Below are 16,225 nucleotides of genomic sequence, written 5' to 3'. Positions count from 1 at the left end.
ATTCCCTGGTTACAGTGGGTATTCCAGAAGTCTTTGTAAGTCATTCCATTAACTGTGACATCTGGTCCACCTGGATGATCCTGACATCACAAGTATGAAATAACAGGAAAATTGTTCTTATTACAATTGGTTTTTAACCAAAAATGGAAATGTCCTGCCCTAGCTGACTTTTCATAAAGCATCACCTGTGGTTTTGTAAGTTGAAATGTCCAGGATACAGGACCATGTTTTTTGTATTTCATCAACATTGCAAAGTTCAAGATTTATTTAAAAGAAAATAGTAAATGGCACATCATGTAATTGCTATTTATTTTCATAAACATGAGGTATTCAAAGTGCTATAAGACGCAGCACTAAAATGTCCATTGTTGGAAGAAATCAACACAGAACTTTGCAGTTACCCAGTTCTATGCACCAAACATTAACAAATACATTAACTGGAAGAAACAGGCTAGGAAAAGGCATATATAGTAAATTTCTTTACAAAAGTTTCTTAGTTCAAAAAGTGATAAAGTAATATCTACTCAAAACTTTCACAACTCATTTTCATACGAAAATATAAGTATCAAATTTAGTTATGTATCAGCATCATACTAAAGTATACAGGCAATGTAAGAATTAGTACAGTACATAACAGAGATTAACAATATATTTGTATACAAAAACATGCTCCTCAAACATTGAGGTATACAGTACTTAGGTATGAACTTCCAGTCTAATACTGGCAGCAAAAGCCACCTCTCATAACCCAAGACATGTACAAAAGGCAAGTGTGTAGATGGTATTTACAGAAATTCCCACAGGGGTACAAAATGCCAACCCCTAAAGTAACATCTGTTAGAACATAAGCACCATAAAACTTAGAAATGAACATTTTAAAACTCAACTAGATGTCATCAGCAGCTCCAAATGCTCACAACAATTAAAAAAAAAATCCCCACCATCTACAGTTCTTAAGAAGAAAAACAAAGGCAGTTCTTTGTTGTTTGGTAGTCTTGCAATAAACTCCTTGCAAGAACATCCATTTGCTCCGTACCCGGATAATATAGTTTGTCGATTACTTCAGGGACTGGATTGAAATTAAAACCAACATTCTTAACGTCAAAAAACACAATTTTTTAAAAAGAATCAAAAATGTGCAAAGTGGCAATGACTGTCCTGGTCAGCCAAAAAAAAAAAAAAGAACAAAACAAAAAAAAGTTTAGCAAGTCCTCTTGTATTCTATTTTCTTTAGCAATTGTTGTTGTCTGGCTTGCAATTTTTCCTTTTCTAGCAATAATTTTTGCTCCTCTTCCTGAAGAGAATGAACATATTCAGTGGCTTTTTTCAAGATCACAACTTTCACAGCTTTCTCATTTTTAACCAGTTCTGGAATATGGTCCCTTAGTGTGAGGAAACTTGACCGTAGATCATTACGTCGTTGACGCTCCAGGATGTTATGGTTGCGTCGACGTTCACTATCCTCTGAATCAGAATTTCGAGGACTTGAACTCTTAGGCTTTGGTTGGATCATGGGTTTCACTGGACGGGGCACCTCGGTTTTTAACTTTTTCTGCGGTGGAGCTTCTTCAGGCTCCATGTATGGAGAAGGAGCGGCATAATTATGCTGCTGGTGAATTGGTGCACAACGCTTTAAAATCAGTCCATTCTGCTGTGTCGTGACTGATGGAAAAGTGGTATTTTTAGTACGCACTGTAATAGTAAGGGTGGTAACAGCCTTGTTGGTGGAGGAGCGTCTTTTCTCCACTGTAACAACATCTATTTCTTCTTCTTCATCCTCTTCCTCCTCATCTTCATCATCTTCTGGTAATAAGAAATGGAAAATAAAATAGATGTTATTCTGGCTGAAAATACTCTGACCAAGTATGAATCCAGATGTATATAGTGATGAAATATATCCAATAAAAGCAGTAATAAAATAACTGATGGCAAAACCAGGGTGTGCCCACCATATGTAGTCAGATAAAAGTAATGTAATACACACGAAATGAGCAAAGAATAGTGATTTCTGAAAACTTTTTAAGTTTAATGAGGTGGGGTTTTTTTAAACACGCCTGATTTTCAATCAAAGGAGGGCTACCACCCACATAATCACAGAGGCAGAAAAGAATTTTTAGGCAGAATGTATGTATTTTGAATGGAATCGTCGAGCTGCGACACAAAAGTCGAGCACAGAGCCACAACACAGCCCCTGCTTGGTAGAAAAGCAGCCGGAAAACGAAACAATCGCTGGGTTTGTTCTGAGGCAGAAGGTGAAGCTGTTCCAGCCGGGGACCCTTTAAGCCGGCGCTTGGTGCACTGCCAAGAAGACAGCTGTTGGAAGTGCTTCCTCACCCAAAGCTGTCAAACCAGACATTAAAGGGACAGCAGGCTCTGAAACCCGGGACGGATCACCAAGTTTGTGGTTGTGGTCATAGGGACCAGCTCATCCACACAAACCGAACCGCATTTCAGTCCAAGTGGACTCTTCTGCGTGCACGGACAGGGGACGCTTTGGGCATTGCGGGCTCTGTCAGTACAAGCGCTGCTCTAAGGGGTCACTAGCCCGGCTCCAGTCTTTCCAAATCGCGCCTGAGGGCACACGCACACGGTCACCCCCATAAACCCCGTGCCCAGGGTGGCAAGTGGCGGCCCGCACCGCCCCTCCGCCCCACGGGGGGCAGGACACGGTGAGGGAGCCCGGGGCTCCCGGGCACCACGCAGCTCCCCCCGGAGCGGGCCAGCTCCCCCGTGACGCTTCAGCCCCGCCGCCCCCCAGACCTGCCCGACAGCACAAGGGGCTGCCGGGCGCTGCCCCCCGGGCCGTGTCCGCCGCCCCCGCGGGGGCCCCGACGCTGGGCCGCCCCCTGCTGCCGCCTGCCGGCCGCCCCGCCCCGCCGGGGGCCGCCATCGGGGCGCAGCCGCCCCCTCCCGCCGCGGGGCAGCTGGCGGGGGCCCGCAGCCTCTCCCCCCTCTCCCCACGGTCCGGTGGTGGAGCTCTTACCCGAGTCGCTGAGCGTGTCGTCCCCGGAGCTGCTGCTGCTGGCCCGGCTGTCCCCGGCGGGGCGCGGCGAGCGGCCGCCCCGCGGAGCCCCACCGCCCGCCGGGGCCGCCGCCGGCGCCTCCCGCTTGTTGACGGGGAAGGGGAACACCACGGCCGGGTCTACGCACTCGGGCACGGCGCCGCCCAGCTCCGCGCGGCCGCTCCGGCGGCGGGGCCGCCCGCGGGCCCCGGGGGTGGCGGTGGGGCGGCGGCGGCGGGCGCCTTGCTCTGCAGCTTCTCGCTGACCGCCCGCTCCAGCTTCTCGCGGGCGGAGAAGCCGCTCCACATGCAGTCCTGGATGATGATGGAGTTGAGATTGTTGGTCATGCCGGGCCCCGTCTCGAAGAAGTCCCCTCCGTCCGCGCCGCCCCACAGGTCGGCCTCGGGGGGCAGCAGGAGTAGCTCGGACGCCCAGTCCAGGGGATCGGTGGGGCGGCAGCCCCCCAGGGCCGCCCCTCCCCACGCCACCGGGCCCCACCCCGGAGGGTGCTCCTGGAGCCCGGCCCGGCTGGGAGACAGGGGAGGGGTGGGCAGTAGCTCAAACTTTTTCCAGATGTCCTCGCCGGGGGGAGCGGAGTCCGGCCCGCACAAATAAAAATCATCTTCGTCTGGATAGAAACAGGGCTGCAAAGAGTCGAACTCGAGATCTGGGTTTTTACTGACCATTCCTGGCATTACGGGTCTCTTTTTGCTGATCCCTGGGTCGGGCAATGGTTTCAAAGACAGGTTTTATGGGTATTTCCACCAAGGGGAAGAAGAAAAGAGGTTCTCCCAAGACCTGAAACTAAACAAAAAAAAAAAAAAACCACTACAATTAAAATACGAATTAAGAAGCAGCCAAGACCGTAACTCCCTCCTAACAGAAGGGAAAAAAATAATAATCCCACCATCAGTAGCAAGGCAGAGGGAGCCTTCAGCAAGTTGAGGAAAAAAATGCATCTCACACCTTTCCTCCCGACTCAAAACATTGAAAGCAAAGCGCTCAGGTAGTGCTCCCCCGTGCAGAGCCTGCCCCGCCGCTCCGCGGGGACACAAACCCAGCCTGTGCTCATAGCCCTCGCCTGCTCTCCCCAAACCGCTTCAAACGCTCAAAACTGCAGAGTAACTACAGACAGATGCATGGCTTTGATACCGTAATCTCTCCAGAAAGGCTTCTTAATATGCCAGCAAAAGTAGAGGAAGTTTACTCCTTTTGTCATCTGCGGAGCAGTGCAAAGGGGAGAGGAGAAGGATGCAAAAAAGGGGGCGGAGGGGCTCTTTGCAACTTCGCAAATCGCCAGTTCACTCACTCAAAGCGAGCCAGCGAAATCCGCACACAACCCACGGGGGGAGGGGGGAGAGGAGGGGAAATCCAGCAGCAACAGAAATTATCAACCTTATGTAATAATCTCACGCACAAAATGCATTAAAACCACCCCGGCGCCACCAACAAAGCCTCCTGATTTGCCAAGAAGGCACGGGAAGTTTTTCTCCCCCTTTTTCCTGCAACAGCGAGGTTGCAAGGACAACAACTCTGCTCATTTTGCCACTTCATGCACTCAAACCTCCCGCAAACACACCAGCTCTCCAGCTCTCTCACTCCGGGGAATGTACGCTGCTGCCCTTACCTCGGCCAGACCCCCACTCACTACCCGCGGCCATTCAACCACTGCCCCATTCCTCTGCCGAGAGCTCCGTTGCATCAGACATTAAACCCCCCCACATACACAAAAAAACCCCAACAACAAAAACAAAAAAAGGCTTAAAGTCCAAAGAAGCCAGTCAGCGTTTCCATTCAGTTTGGTAAAGGTACCGCGAAAGGAAATCGTTCTGCTGGGTTCACAACAGCTGACGCTGAAACGGAGACCAAAAGAGAGGAAGAAAAAATCCTTGAAAAGCCTTATGATGAAACGCCGAGAAACGCGCCCGGCTCGGCTCAGCTGCGCTCCCGCCCCGCCCCCTGAGCGCCTCCAGGACTGTGCATTTTTCTACTAGGGAAATACATTAAACCGTTTAAAATGCAAAGCAGTAAAGAGGCACCTACAAAACACTGGCGATCTCAATGCGACAGCTCCAAACCAAAACACAAATATCCTCCAGGATTTCCTTCTGCTCAGTGAGAACCCCATTCACGCTCCGCTCTGCCCCTGCGCTCCCCTTCCCGCCCCATCCTCCTCTCGGCAACTCAAACGCGATGGAGAATTGGATTTATTTGACTGGGGTTTTGTCCTGCAGCCTAGAGCCTGCAGCTTCCTCTTCTTACCTCCTTGGTGATGGTGGTGGGTGTGTGAGGGGGAGGAGTGGCGGGGGGAAGGGGAGAGAAAAAAAAAGGCAGCTGATGGTGTCTGTGGCACTTTCCGCGCCCGCCCGCCGGCCCCCGCGGCCGCCCCGGCCTCCGCATCCACCCTCTGCTCGCAGACAGATGACTGTCACTGCCTCGCTTTGAAGCGGCTGGATATTATTAACCCCCCCAAAAGGCAATAAAAAAAAAATCGGTAAAAACCCTGACACACTCAGGAAGGAGAGCTAGGAAACAAGGGGAGAAAGGCGGGAGCGACGGCCCTGCCCCCCCTCCACGCGCGCAGGGCGGGACCGCGCGTTTGGCGCCAAAAGCCCCGTTCGCTCTTTATCCTCCGGGAGGGCGCTCGGATGTCCCAGGGCCGGCCCTGCTGAACCCCCCAGTCCCTTGGGTACTCTATACTCCCCGCTCCCCCCCCCGACCCCGAGCTCGGGGGAAACGTCGCCTCCGGAGCGGCGTCCCCACGGCACCCGCCGCTGCGACGTCGCGCGCAAACACCCGGGGCAGTTGAAAATAAATAAGCAAGTCGGGGCTGAGAGAAGTGGCTGGGCGAGAGAGCCACTCCAACTCGGGGCTCTGAACATGATCAGTAGCATTTGCCCTGCAGCGACCGCCTCCCCGCAGGCGAGCGGGGCTCTCATGCCGCCGCTGCCGCGGGCGCGCTGTCGGTGCCGGACCCGGGCAGGGGGGCGGGCGAATGGGCCCGGCCAACCCCGCGCTCAGCGCTCCCGGGTCCGCACCGGCACCCGGACCGGGATCGGGATACGGCGGGAGCGGCCCGCGTTCCGCTGCCGACGGCGACACCTTGCGGACGAACGGCGCGAACGGCGGCGCTCCCGGCGCTCCCGGCGCCCCCGCGCATTCCCCCGGCAGCGGCACCCACCGCTCTCGCGCTTCCTTCCCCGCGGCGCGGGGCCGCGGGACGGGACGGGGCAGGACGGGACGGGACGCGACGCGACGCGGTGGCACGGGACGGGAGCACGGCGCTTCCCTCGGCGATGGGCGGCAGCGGGCGCTGGTACGGTCCCGGTCCCGCCGCCGCTCGGGGCGGTACCTCCTCGCTCATAGGCTGCAGGTTGAGGCGGGGACTGGGCGTCGCTCGCAGCAGCCGGTGGTGGCGGGCGGTCGCTTTGTGTGCGGCGGCGGCGGTGGGGCCGCCTCCCCGGCCCGCCTTGGTAAGGGTGAGCCCGGGCTCTTCAAACCCGGTGGGCACGGAGTGAGAGAGCGAGCTGGTGGGAATAAACTCCGAGGGAGGCAGGGATGTGTCGTGTGCACCTTCGCCTCGTCACCGCCAGCAGTTTTGGGCAGGAAGGTCCTGCCTCTCCCGCATGGTGATACCCCCCTCGCCTCCGTGTCACGTTTCAGTGGCCGAAACTCGGAGGCTCCACCAGCCGTTCAGTGCCCTGATGCGGCCTTGGGAGCCGTGTGGGGGGCCGGCGAGGTCCTGCAGCCGCCGTGTCCGGGACAGCGGTGGGGCTAGCCGGGCACCCCGGGCAGCTGGAGTGGAGCTGGCTCACCAAAGGTGGCAACTCCTTTGCAATGACCCTAGCCAAGGTAGTGAGCCTCTTGCTTCCCCTCACCGAGGTAGCTGGTTGCATTTTTGTTCGGCTGGTCCTGGCTTAGAGCAGAAAGAGCACCTAGAAGGTGAATCCTCTGTACCAGAGCTTCCAAGTGAACACTATTCAAGCAGGGAACGCTGAAGGTGACTTTCAGATACTCCTCCATGAGTTACAGCTTGGCTGGACTCAGCTGTGGCAGGGGCGGCGCCCCATAAAGCAGAGGAGCGCTGGACCTGCTGCTGCCGGGGCTGCAGCCAGCCCCGTGGCATGAAGCTCATCAGGCTTACCTGAACTGTGGTGATTTGGCCTCCATCCCTCTAATTCACTTTGGATTCAAGACAGGGGAATTAATTGATTAGCTAAATGTGCACTTGGTTCTTTGAAGATGCAAAGTCTTATGAAAGCACCGAGCTATATTAATTTCTTTTTGGATGATTTGTCTGGACAAAAAGGGTGTGGGTGGTTGGGATTTCCCCCCCTCACATTTCAGTAGCCTTAAACAGGTTGCAGCTTGTGAACAGTTAGTATGTGGCTCACAGAATGTGTTAACAATTTATTCATACTCATTAATCAAGGACCTTTGTGGATTTAAACAGTTATATATGATTTGTTCCTTTAAAGTAATTATTTTTGTCTTCCGTAGAAATGGACGTGGGCTGCTACCTGATTTATTGTTAATTTATTATAAATTCTCACCTAGATTTTCTTAACAGCCTTTTTAATTTTCCTTTTTACTTTTTCCCCATATGTATGTGCATGGGAATAAAACTGCCAACTTCTAGGAAAGTTCCACTTTGGTGTGTGATATCTTTTGTAGTACCCTGGATGAGAACATTAATAAGGGTTAACACTCAAGACAAATCTTTTGAAGTAACTTTCATTGCCAAAAAAAATCAAACCAACAAAAACAAAACCCCCAACAAACAGGAAATGGAAAGCAATACTCTGAAAAACATTGCCATGTATGAGCACTACTTCTGTTTAGATAAAAGGACTTGTTAAAATTCCAGATCTGTTGCTTTGTCTTGTACAGTTAAGAAAGACATGGAAAGCTTTGGTAGGACTGCACAAATCTTTGTGGCGTTTTGACTGATGTTTACTTTGGCTCTTTTATCAACATTTACTTTTCTTTCTCTAATCTATCTCTGAAATGAGATATATCGAGAAGCTTCAAGGCAAATGGAAATCTGAAATTACTTGTAGTTACTGTAAAATTATTATGTTGTTTCACTGGGAAAACTTGGCAATTAAGATGTGCTGATACTAGAACTGGGTACCAATATAGAACAGTTGTGTAGCAAATATATTAAGGCATTGTAAGAATTCATTATCTGGAAGAGTAGAAAAATATGTGTAAAAAAGTGTATAAAAGGCTAAAGGATAGTTTTGCTTATACAGTGGTAAGAATACAAGTGAATCCAATGGTCTTTAATTTGGCCTAATGATGAGCCTGGCAAAGCACTGTGCTGAGGGCTTGGAGGTACATGCCAGGGCATAATAAAGTAAGTTGCTGGTGGTCAGGGCTGCAAAACATTTTCCCGTTTATTATTATTGATTCATTAAGAAATGCTGTGTCAGGCAAATTTCTCTGGCCACACATACCTTTATTTCATGCTACCAGCCTGCAACTGCTGAGAAGATCAAAAGAAACAGAGTATTATTACTTGATATGTGTGCAGTTGTCTTCCTCAGAGGCACCCAAACTTCAGTATATTTCTGAATTTTCTTTACTAGTCAGAAATGATGTATATACTCTCTTGACTCCATATTACGGTGTAAAAAATTTTGTAAAGGGTTTTGTTAATTGGGGTATGGGGAAAGTGGCCAATACCCCAGTGTGCTGAGTGCACTTGGCAAAACGTGACAGAATTGGAACGATTTATCCCTGTTCTGTCTCAAACAGCAAAAACTACATGTGAAACTTTCTGTGTAGGACTAGAAAGGACATAAGTATAAACATTCATAGACCTGGATTTTTATTTTTCTTTCTTAGTCCTAATACACTGCCTGTTAGATAGCAGTAGTAAAATTTTAAGTAAATTGAATTAAGTGTTTGGAGTTGCTGTTAAAGTTAGCATAACAGTTACAGCAGCTGCCAGATTTAGAGAAGCAGATTTATTCCTGCATACGTTAAATAAACTTGCAAGGGAGTTGTGCTGCTCCCTGCTGTGTAGCTGCTGAGGGTGTGTAATCTAAACTATTTCTCTTGCCAATTTCTGTGAAGGTAGACTCTGCTATTGCTTTTACCCTCATTCAGGTGAGACAGGGTTAGGGACTTGCCCAGTGTCACATATGGTAACAAAAACAGATTTCCCCAGTATGCTGATTGTAACAGTCTGAGGTAGCAATTGCTTTCTCACAAGTTCTTACAGAGTGCATCAGCATCATCTATTAAGATGAGAGGATAGTGCAGAGTCCCAAAGACCTTTGGATGTCACCCCTGCAAAGAATAACAGATGTTCTTGTGACATAAAAGCTCTCAAGTACTGGCCATAATACCTAGTGCTTGTATAGTTTCGTATGACCAAGATGTTGAAAAATTTGAGTTATTTCACTTACAGTAACTTCAGAGATCTCTAGCCAATTTCACCTGTGCATCCAGAAGCACTTTAAGGAGTACCTAGTAATCAGAGGACTAGTTCTATTTAATTAAAACTAGTTTTGAGGTAATATTATTCATAAGAAGTAGTCTGATAATAGAATAGTACCCTGGCTGCTAAAAACAGAAGAGATGCTGGATTTAGCCAGGTAACTGTGGCTGAATGCTCCACCTTTAAGTGTTCCTAGATATATAAGAAATCATATTTCAATAGCTGGTGGAAAGAAAAAGAGCTTTCTTCCTTCTCTGCTTTTTGTATGTATTTGGTTCCTTTAAAAGTTGTGGGTCAGACAGGTATTTGTGTACTAGTCTTCTTCTGCTTCCCTTCTGGCTGCTCAGAGAGCACTGGAAAACTTTCATTTAAACCAGAAGGACTAGAAATGTATTTTTTAGATTTGGCAGAAGCTGATGGCACTTTCTCAGAGAAACATCCTACTCGCAGCAGATTTTCAAGCCCTATATATGGCTAGATAAACATCTAAGCATTTGTTATCTTATGGTTGTATTCTGAAGCAAAACAAAAGAAAAATAACTTCAAAAAGTTGCGGGTAAGACCCCTAAGCGAAATGTTTCACAGTGAGGCTGTGTGCATAGAATCACAGAATTGTAGAATCAATTAGGTTGGAAGAGACCTCTGAGATCACCGAGTCCAACCTGTGACCGATCACTACCATGTCAACTAGACCATGGCACTGAGTGCCATGTCCAGTCTTTCTTTAAACATCTCCAGGGATGGTGACTCTACCACCTTTCTAGGCAGACCATTCCAATACCTAATCACCTCTTCTGTGAAGAATTTCTTTCTAATGTTCAAACTAAACCTCCCCTGGTGCAGCTTAAGAATATGTCCTCTTGTCCTTTGGCTGATATCTAGGAGAAAGGGCCAACACACCCACCTGACCACAACCTCCCTTCAGGTAGTTGTAGAGAGTAATAAGGTCACCCCTGAGCCTCTTCTTCTCCAGGCTAAACAACCCCAGCTCCCTCAGCCACTCGTAATAGGACATGCGCTCCAGACCCTTCACTATCTTCATTGCCCTTCTCTGGACCTGCTTCAGCACCTCAATGTCCTTCCTGAACTGAGGGGCCCAGAACTGGACACAGCACTCAAGGTGTGGCCTAACCAGTGCCGAATACAGGGTAAGAATCACTTCCATAATCCTGCTGGCCACAGGATTACTGATCCAGGCCAGGATGCCATTGGCCTTCTTGGCTACCTGGGCACACTGCTGGCTCATGTTCAGCCTCTGTTGACCAGCACCCACGGGTCCTTTTCCACTGGGCAGCTTTACAGCCACTCTTCCCCAAGCCTGTAGAGCTGCCTGGAGTTATTGAGCCCCAGCACTTGGTCTTGTTGAGCCTCATACTGTTGGATTTGGTCCATCGATCCAGCCTGTCCAGATCCCTCTGCAGAGCTTCTCTACCCTCTAGCAGATTGACACTCCCCTCCAACTTGGTGTCGTCCTTGAATTTGCTAATGGTGGACTCAATACCCTCATCAAGGTCATCAGTAAAGATGTTAAACAGGACTGAGCCCAGCACTGATCCCTGGGGGACACCACTTGTGACTGGCCACCAACTACATGCAGCACCATTCACCACCACTTTTATGACCTGCCCCAGAAAAAGGGAGGGGGGTAACTCCGGTTTTTATCAATAATTCCCTTGGGGTGGATTAGAGTGAAACGACACTGAATAATCGGTGTCTGAAAACATATACTGGCAAGGTTTGTTTTAACAATTCTGTATCAACAAGCATGCTAGTGCGACATAAAGATAACTTTTGGGGGGGAAGAAACTGTTTAGGGGAGAGGAAAACTAGGGTGAGAGTAAGGGAAAAGAGAAACTGAGAGTACAAAAGAAATGGACATAGTCACCACTCACGGGATCCAGCGATGCTTGAGAGCGATGGTCATGATTCGCAGGCGGTGGGGGAGAAGGAGAACTCCCAAATTCTCAAAGTCACCAGTCAGTTTATATACCCTCAGCATGCTTTTGCGCCTCCCTGGCATGAGGAGTTGTTTGCCTTTTAGGGCTTAGCACTGGAGGGAGGGATGGGCCCGATTGGCCACCTGAGGTATCTTCTTGCCTTTTAGGGCTTAGCCCCCCTGAGGCATCTTCTTGCCTTTTTAGGGCTTAGTCCACCTGAGGCATCTTCTTGCCTTTTTAGGGCTTAGCACTGAGGGGATGGGCTCAACTGTCCATCTGGGGTATCCCCTTGCGTTTTTAGGGCAAAAAGTCAAAGCCTGCAAACTCCTGGAGTGCATAAATCATTAACTATTTCAGTCTCTGACAACCACTTTCTGGGCCTGGCCGTCAGCCAGTTCCTAACACAGCAGAGAGTACCCCTGTCAAAGCCATGGGCGGCCAGCATTTCCAAGAGTAATGTGGGAGATGATGTCAAAGGCTTTGCTGAAGTCCACATAGACTATATCTACAGCCTTCCCCTCCTCCACCAAGTGGGTCGCCTGGTCATAAAAGGAGATCAGGTTGGTCAGGTAGGACCCTTCCTAAACACATGCTGGCTACATCCGACTCCTTGATTGTCTTGTGTGTACCGGACATGTATTAGAAACAAATTTTGAGAGCCTAGTTTCAGCTGTCTCTTTTTATGAGAATTTTTGATGTCTAATTAAGAATGATCTTAAAACTTTTCTTGGTTGAAATATTAATAGGAACTTTTTTCTCTCTCTCCAGTTTCCAAATTTAAAGAAAACTCTAAGATTTTTAATGTTTTGTAGACCTTTTTCCTTTAGGTTGAAACGGTCTATTGAGTTCAAAATTCATGTCAGGGAATGAAAAACAGATAACTACATTGAGTATGTTTGTTTTCCTTAGGAGACTAAGTCAAGAGGAAACCAAGCACCTGAATTTTAAAATTTTGAATTTATTTAATTTCAACATTTAAATTTTTTCTTTGTGGACAAAAATGATTGTAGAGGAAAAGTACCTCACTGTGCCTGTTAGGCTGCCACAAGAAACATTATTAATACAAAATCTGTGGATAAATTCACTTTTACAATATAGTAACCCACACACATTTTTACAGTAATTGCTTCTTCCTAAATGTATACATAGACATGAAAATATATCCTAATTGTAAAATCATTTATAAGCATTTATCATTCTGGCAAGTATATCTTTATCAGTAGAAAGGTATAGCTTTCCTAAATTTAATTGTCGCAGAAATATCTACTGCTTAGTGGCATCGAGCATCACTGACAGAACAGTAGAGACTCTGCGTGACTAAGCAGCAGATATTGTGGGTTGTACTTTTATTATATTCCTGTTTTTATAAATACCTGCGACATAATGAATACATTCAATAAGCACATACATTTCAGGACAACAGCCATGGGAAATGTTTTTTATGTAACAGGTGCATAATGAGATGATGGTACATTATCAGAGCAATCACAGAATGGTTAAGGTTGAAAGGGGCCACAGTGGGTCATCGAGTCCAACCTCCCTGCTCAAGCAGTGCCATTCCAGAGCAGATGGCACAGGATTACTCTTCCTGATGCTCCCCAGGATACCACTAGCCACCAGGGCACACTGCTGGCTCACCTGCCAGGTCCTTCTCCGTAGAGCTGCTTTATGGGAGGTCGGTCCCCAGCCTGTCCAGGTGCATGGGGTTACTCTTCCCCACATGCAGGACTCTGCATTTACCTTTGTTAGATTTCAGATGGTTCTTCTCTGCCCATCTCTTCAACCTGTCGTCCTTCTGAAGGGCTGCAGAGCCCTTAAGGTATCAGCCTTTCTCTTAGTCCTTAGGCATCTCTTCTGATCACTACAGCCTTCCAAAGATCATTGTACGCAGCCTCAATAGTGTCCACCAGCTCTTTCAGCACCCGTGGATGCATCCCATCAGGGCCCATGGACTTGTGAATGTCAGGTTTGCCTAGGTGTTCTCTAACTCGATTCCTCTTGATCAAAGGAAAATCTGCCTTCAAACATTCCTTTTCTCCAGTCTCATGTATATGAGAGTAGTGATGAACTTGGGTTTTGTTAAAATAATTTATCTTTTTCAAAAAGTTAACAAAAGTAGATCAGTACAGTTGCTGCTTTTTACTTTTTTTTTAATTATGGTGAATGTAATTTGCATTCTGCACACTGAGACACTAATCTGTATTACTATGCTGCAAATAAATGGTAATTGTCATCTACCAGAACTTCTGAAGCTATCAGTGATGCAAATTTTTACTGTGCTCTTCAGCCACAGCAAATGCGGTAAACCTTTTAGAGTTAGATATCTTTATAAAATAATCTTATCACAGGTCTTCAGTTTTTCTTTGAAAGTCAAGAGTTTGAACCTATTCAGTCAATACCCACTCCACTGTCTGTTAAAGCCACAGAAGAACTCTTTGGAAAATTAATTTAGTGAAGCCCAGACTTGTACTTATATTTTGCAGTTCATAAGCATGGAGAGAAGAAAACCACAGTGAAGGGCACCTTCCTGCTTCTCTTGACCTGCTGTAGGTAATAGGCAGGTGGGAAGAGGACTGGTGAGGTCTGATGGCTTCATGAAGTAAGTTTTTCTCCTTGCGGTGGTCCATGGAAACACCACTTCATCAGGAAGACTTGTTGTTCTCAATTAGTTTAATTCTATGAAAAACTTAGTTTAGCTAAAATTTTTTTTTATTTGCACAGAGGAACGATTAGGTCAGTGAACACTGGAAGATCTTTGGGATTGTTCACATGGCTTGTAAAATGAACTACTTATATAGTTTTTCCTAATTCTTACCCAGTTCCTTTTCTACCTGTTCCCCCTCTGTTTTTCATCATATGTTCAATCATTTAGTGGTTTGAAGCATTAAAACAGTTTATGTTTATGTGTGCTTAAATGTTTTAAATTTATTTTGAACAATTAGCCATTTGTGCATTCTTATGCAAACTCACTTTACCAACTACTTTTGAAACTTTAGCTCGAAATGTTTCTCTGGCTACAAAGCCTATTAACCATTCATTATCATTAAATATTTTACCAGATAATTCACTGAGACAAATGTGAAATGTGCAGCTGGGAAGGTAAAATTATAACCAGTCACATAAACCTGTCCTCATTAGCTCCCTTTCAAACATCTCCAAATGTTACCAGTAGAGAAAGACATCCTCGGAGAGTGGTTTGAAGCATGAATTCTTTACTTTTCAACTGGAATCTGCTTTATGTTTGAGAGGAAGTCTTTAATTTCCTGCATATGAGATTCATTTTCAAATGCAAACTAACAGGAAGATTAGCCTTTAAAGGCTGTTAGTGACTGGCCAGAAGGGTCTTGGTGACTAGAATATGAGGGAAAAAAAGAAAAATATGGGCTTAAGAGAGTGAATAAGGATGCATCAGCCTATACTTTCAGCTGGTGTCAATTGAGATGGCTTCCTTCCACTGAGATTGTGCCAGATGGGTCAAGTAATAGATCTGTCCTCTCGTGATTCCAACTTTAGTCCTGCACCACAACTTGAAAGTAGTTTTCTAGATTCTTTAGTTTGTTATTTTATATGCAACAGATAGAGCCTTTGTTGATAACCTGTGAGACATTCTTCAAAGCTTTGCCATAAAAACTGTTAACAGCAAAGGAAACACTTAACACTTATTGCAGTAATGAAAATATCTTCAGACACGTTAAAGGCCTTTATGAAGTTTTAATGGTTTTATTATTACCATTTTTGCTTTAGTAAATCAGCGTATCAGAATTTTGTTTATTTATGTGCCAGAAATTACTGATGTATCTCTGCCTGTAAGCAGAAATGTATGAAGAGTTATACCACAATCTTCGGATGTCTTACCATTTCCTCCCCTTCTGCATACCTGTCATAATCTCCCATAGAGAGCTGGCTGTGTCCTTAATGTCACTTGGTCTTAATTCCTATGGGGTTCTGTGGAACTCTCCTGTTTCCTTGCCAAATCATGGACATCTGAGCCTTGAAAAAGTTGTTCACTTCCTGGTAAAACAAATGATTGCTGGAGATGAGAAACCAGACTCAACAGAGCCAGGTTTGCATTCGTTTCGGCAGCTCCTATGATCTACTCATATATTTAATATATTCATATGTTTTTCTAGGCAAATGCAAGGGAGTTTTGTATGAACCACAGTCTGTAAGTCAGAAAATTGCTTTGAAGTGAGCCATGATCAATAGGAGGTTGAAAGAGGTGTCTCGTTCTGATTATTATACATAATTATTGCAAAATGGTGTGACATGTTACAGTCTTTCAGAAGCAGGAAGTTTTAGAAGCAAGTGCCATAACAAATGTGGTTTATTATTTGATTTTTTTTCTCTTCAATGAATAATCAACCATCTACTGTACTGATCATATTTAATGCTGGATTACTGTTATTGCAGTGCTCTGCTTTGAATGTTTTTAGGGCTCATCAGCATTGTAACTGGCATTGGCTGTCCATATGTCTTAAAGATTTGGTGCTGCCACATATTACTGAAATAACTGAAAACATGCTATAAGATCTAGACCTGACACCTTCCATCTAAACCTGCCTCTCATGGTATTATAAAGGCAGTTCTGCTGCCCCACTCCTCAGTTCCTGAAGTGACAGGGAAAAAAGTGAAAAAACCTGAGCAAGAAGCATCAAGTATGTGGCAAGCCAAGTTGAAGTTGAAAAAAGACAGTACAAGACAGCAGACAAGACAGCATGTCAGTCTTGTAGCCACCCCAAAGAGGGTGTGAATGAGGCAAGAAAAGATTTCATGGAGTTTTGGCTGAATTATATTATAAAGCATAATTTAAAACGTCCCTTAAAACTGCTCACTAGTTT

At 46.5% G+C, this 16,225-nt stretch overlaps 1 protein-coding gene across 1 annotated transcript; it reads right to left on the bottom strand.

Moving 5' to 3' along the window:
- Window positions 1–292: 292 nt before the first annotated feature.
- Window positions 293–5,034, bottom strand: MYCN (MYCN proto-oncogene, bHLH transcription factor). The gene is given in 3 exon segments (XM_032684209.1): window positions 293–1,800; window positions 2,984–3,184; window positions 3,187–5,034. Coding segments are annotated over 3 exon segments (1,311 nt in total). The 5' UTR covers window positions 3,698–5,034; the 3' UTR covers window positions 293–1,201.
- Between the last annotated feature and the right edge of the window lie 11,191 nt (window positions 5,035–16,225).

Source organism: Chiroxiphia lanceolata, chromosome 3 (assembly GCF_009829145.1).
Source record: "Chiroxiphia lanceolata isolate bChiLan1 chromosome 3, bChiLan1.pri, whole genome shotgun sequence".
Lineage (NCBI taxonomy): Eukaryota > Metazoa > Chordata > Aves > Passeriformes > Pipridae > Chiroxiphia > Chiroxiphia lanceolata.
This window is presented reverse-complemented; position numbering and strand designations above follow the sequence as displayed.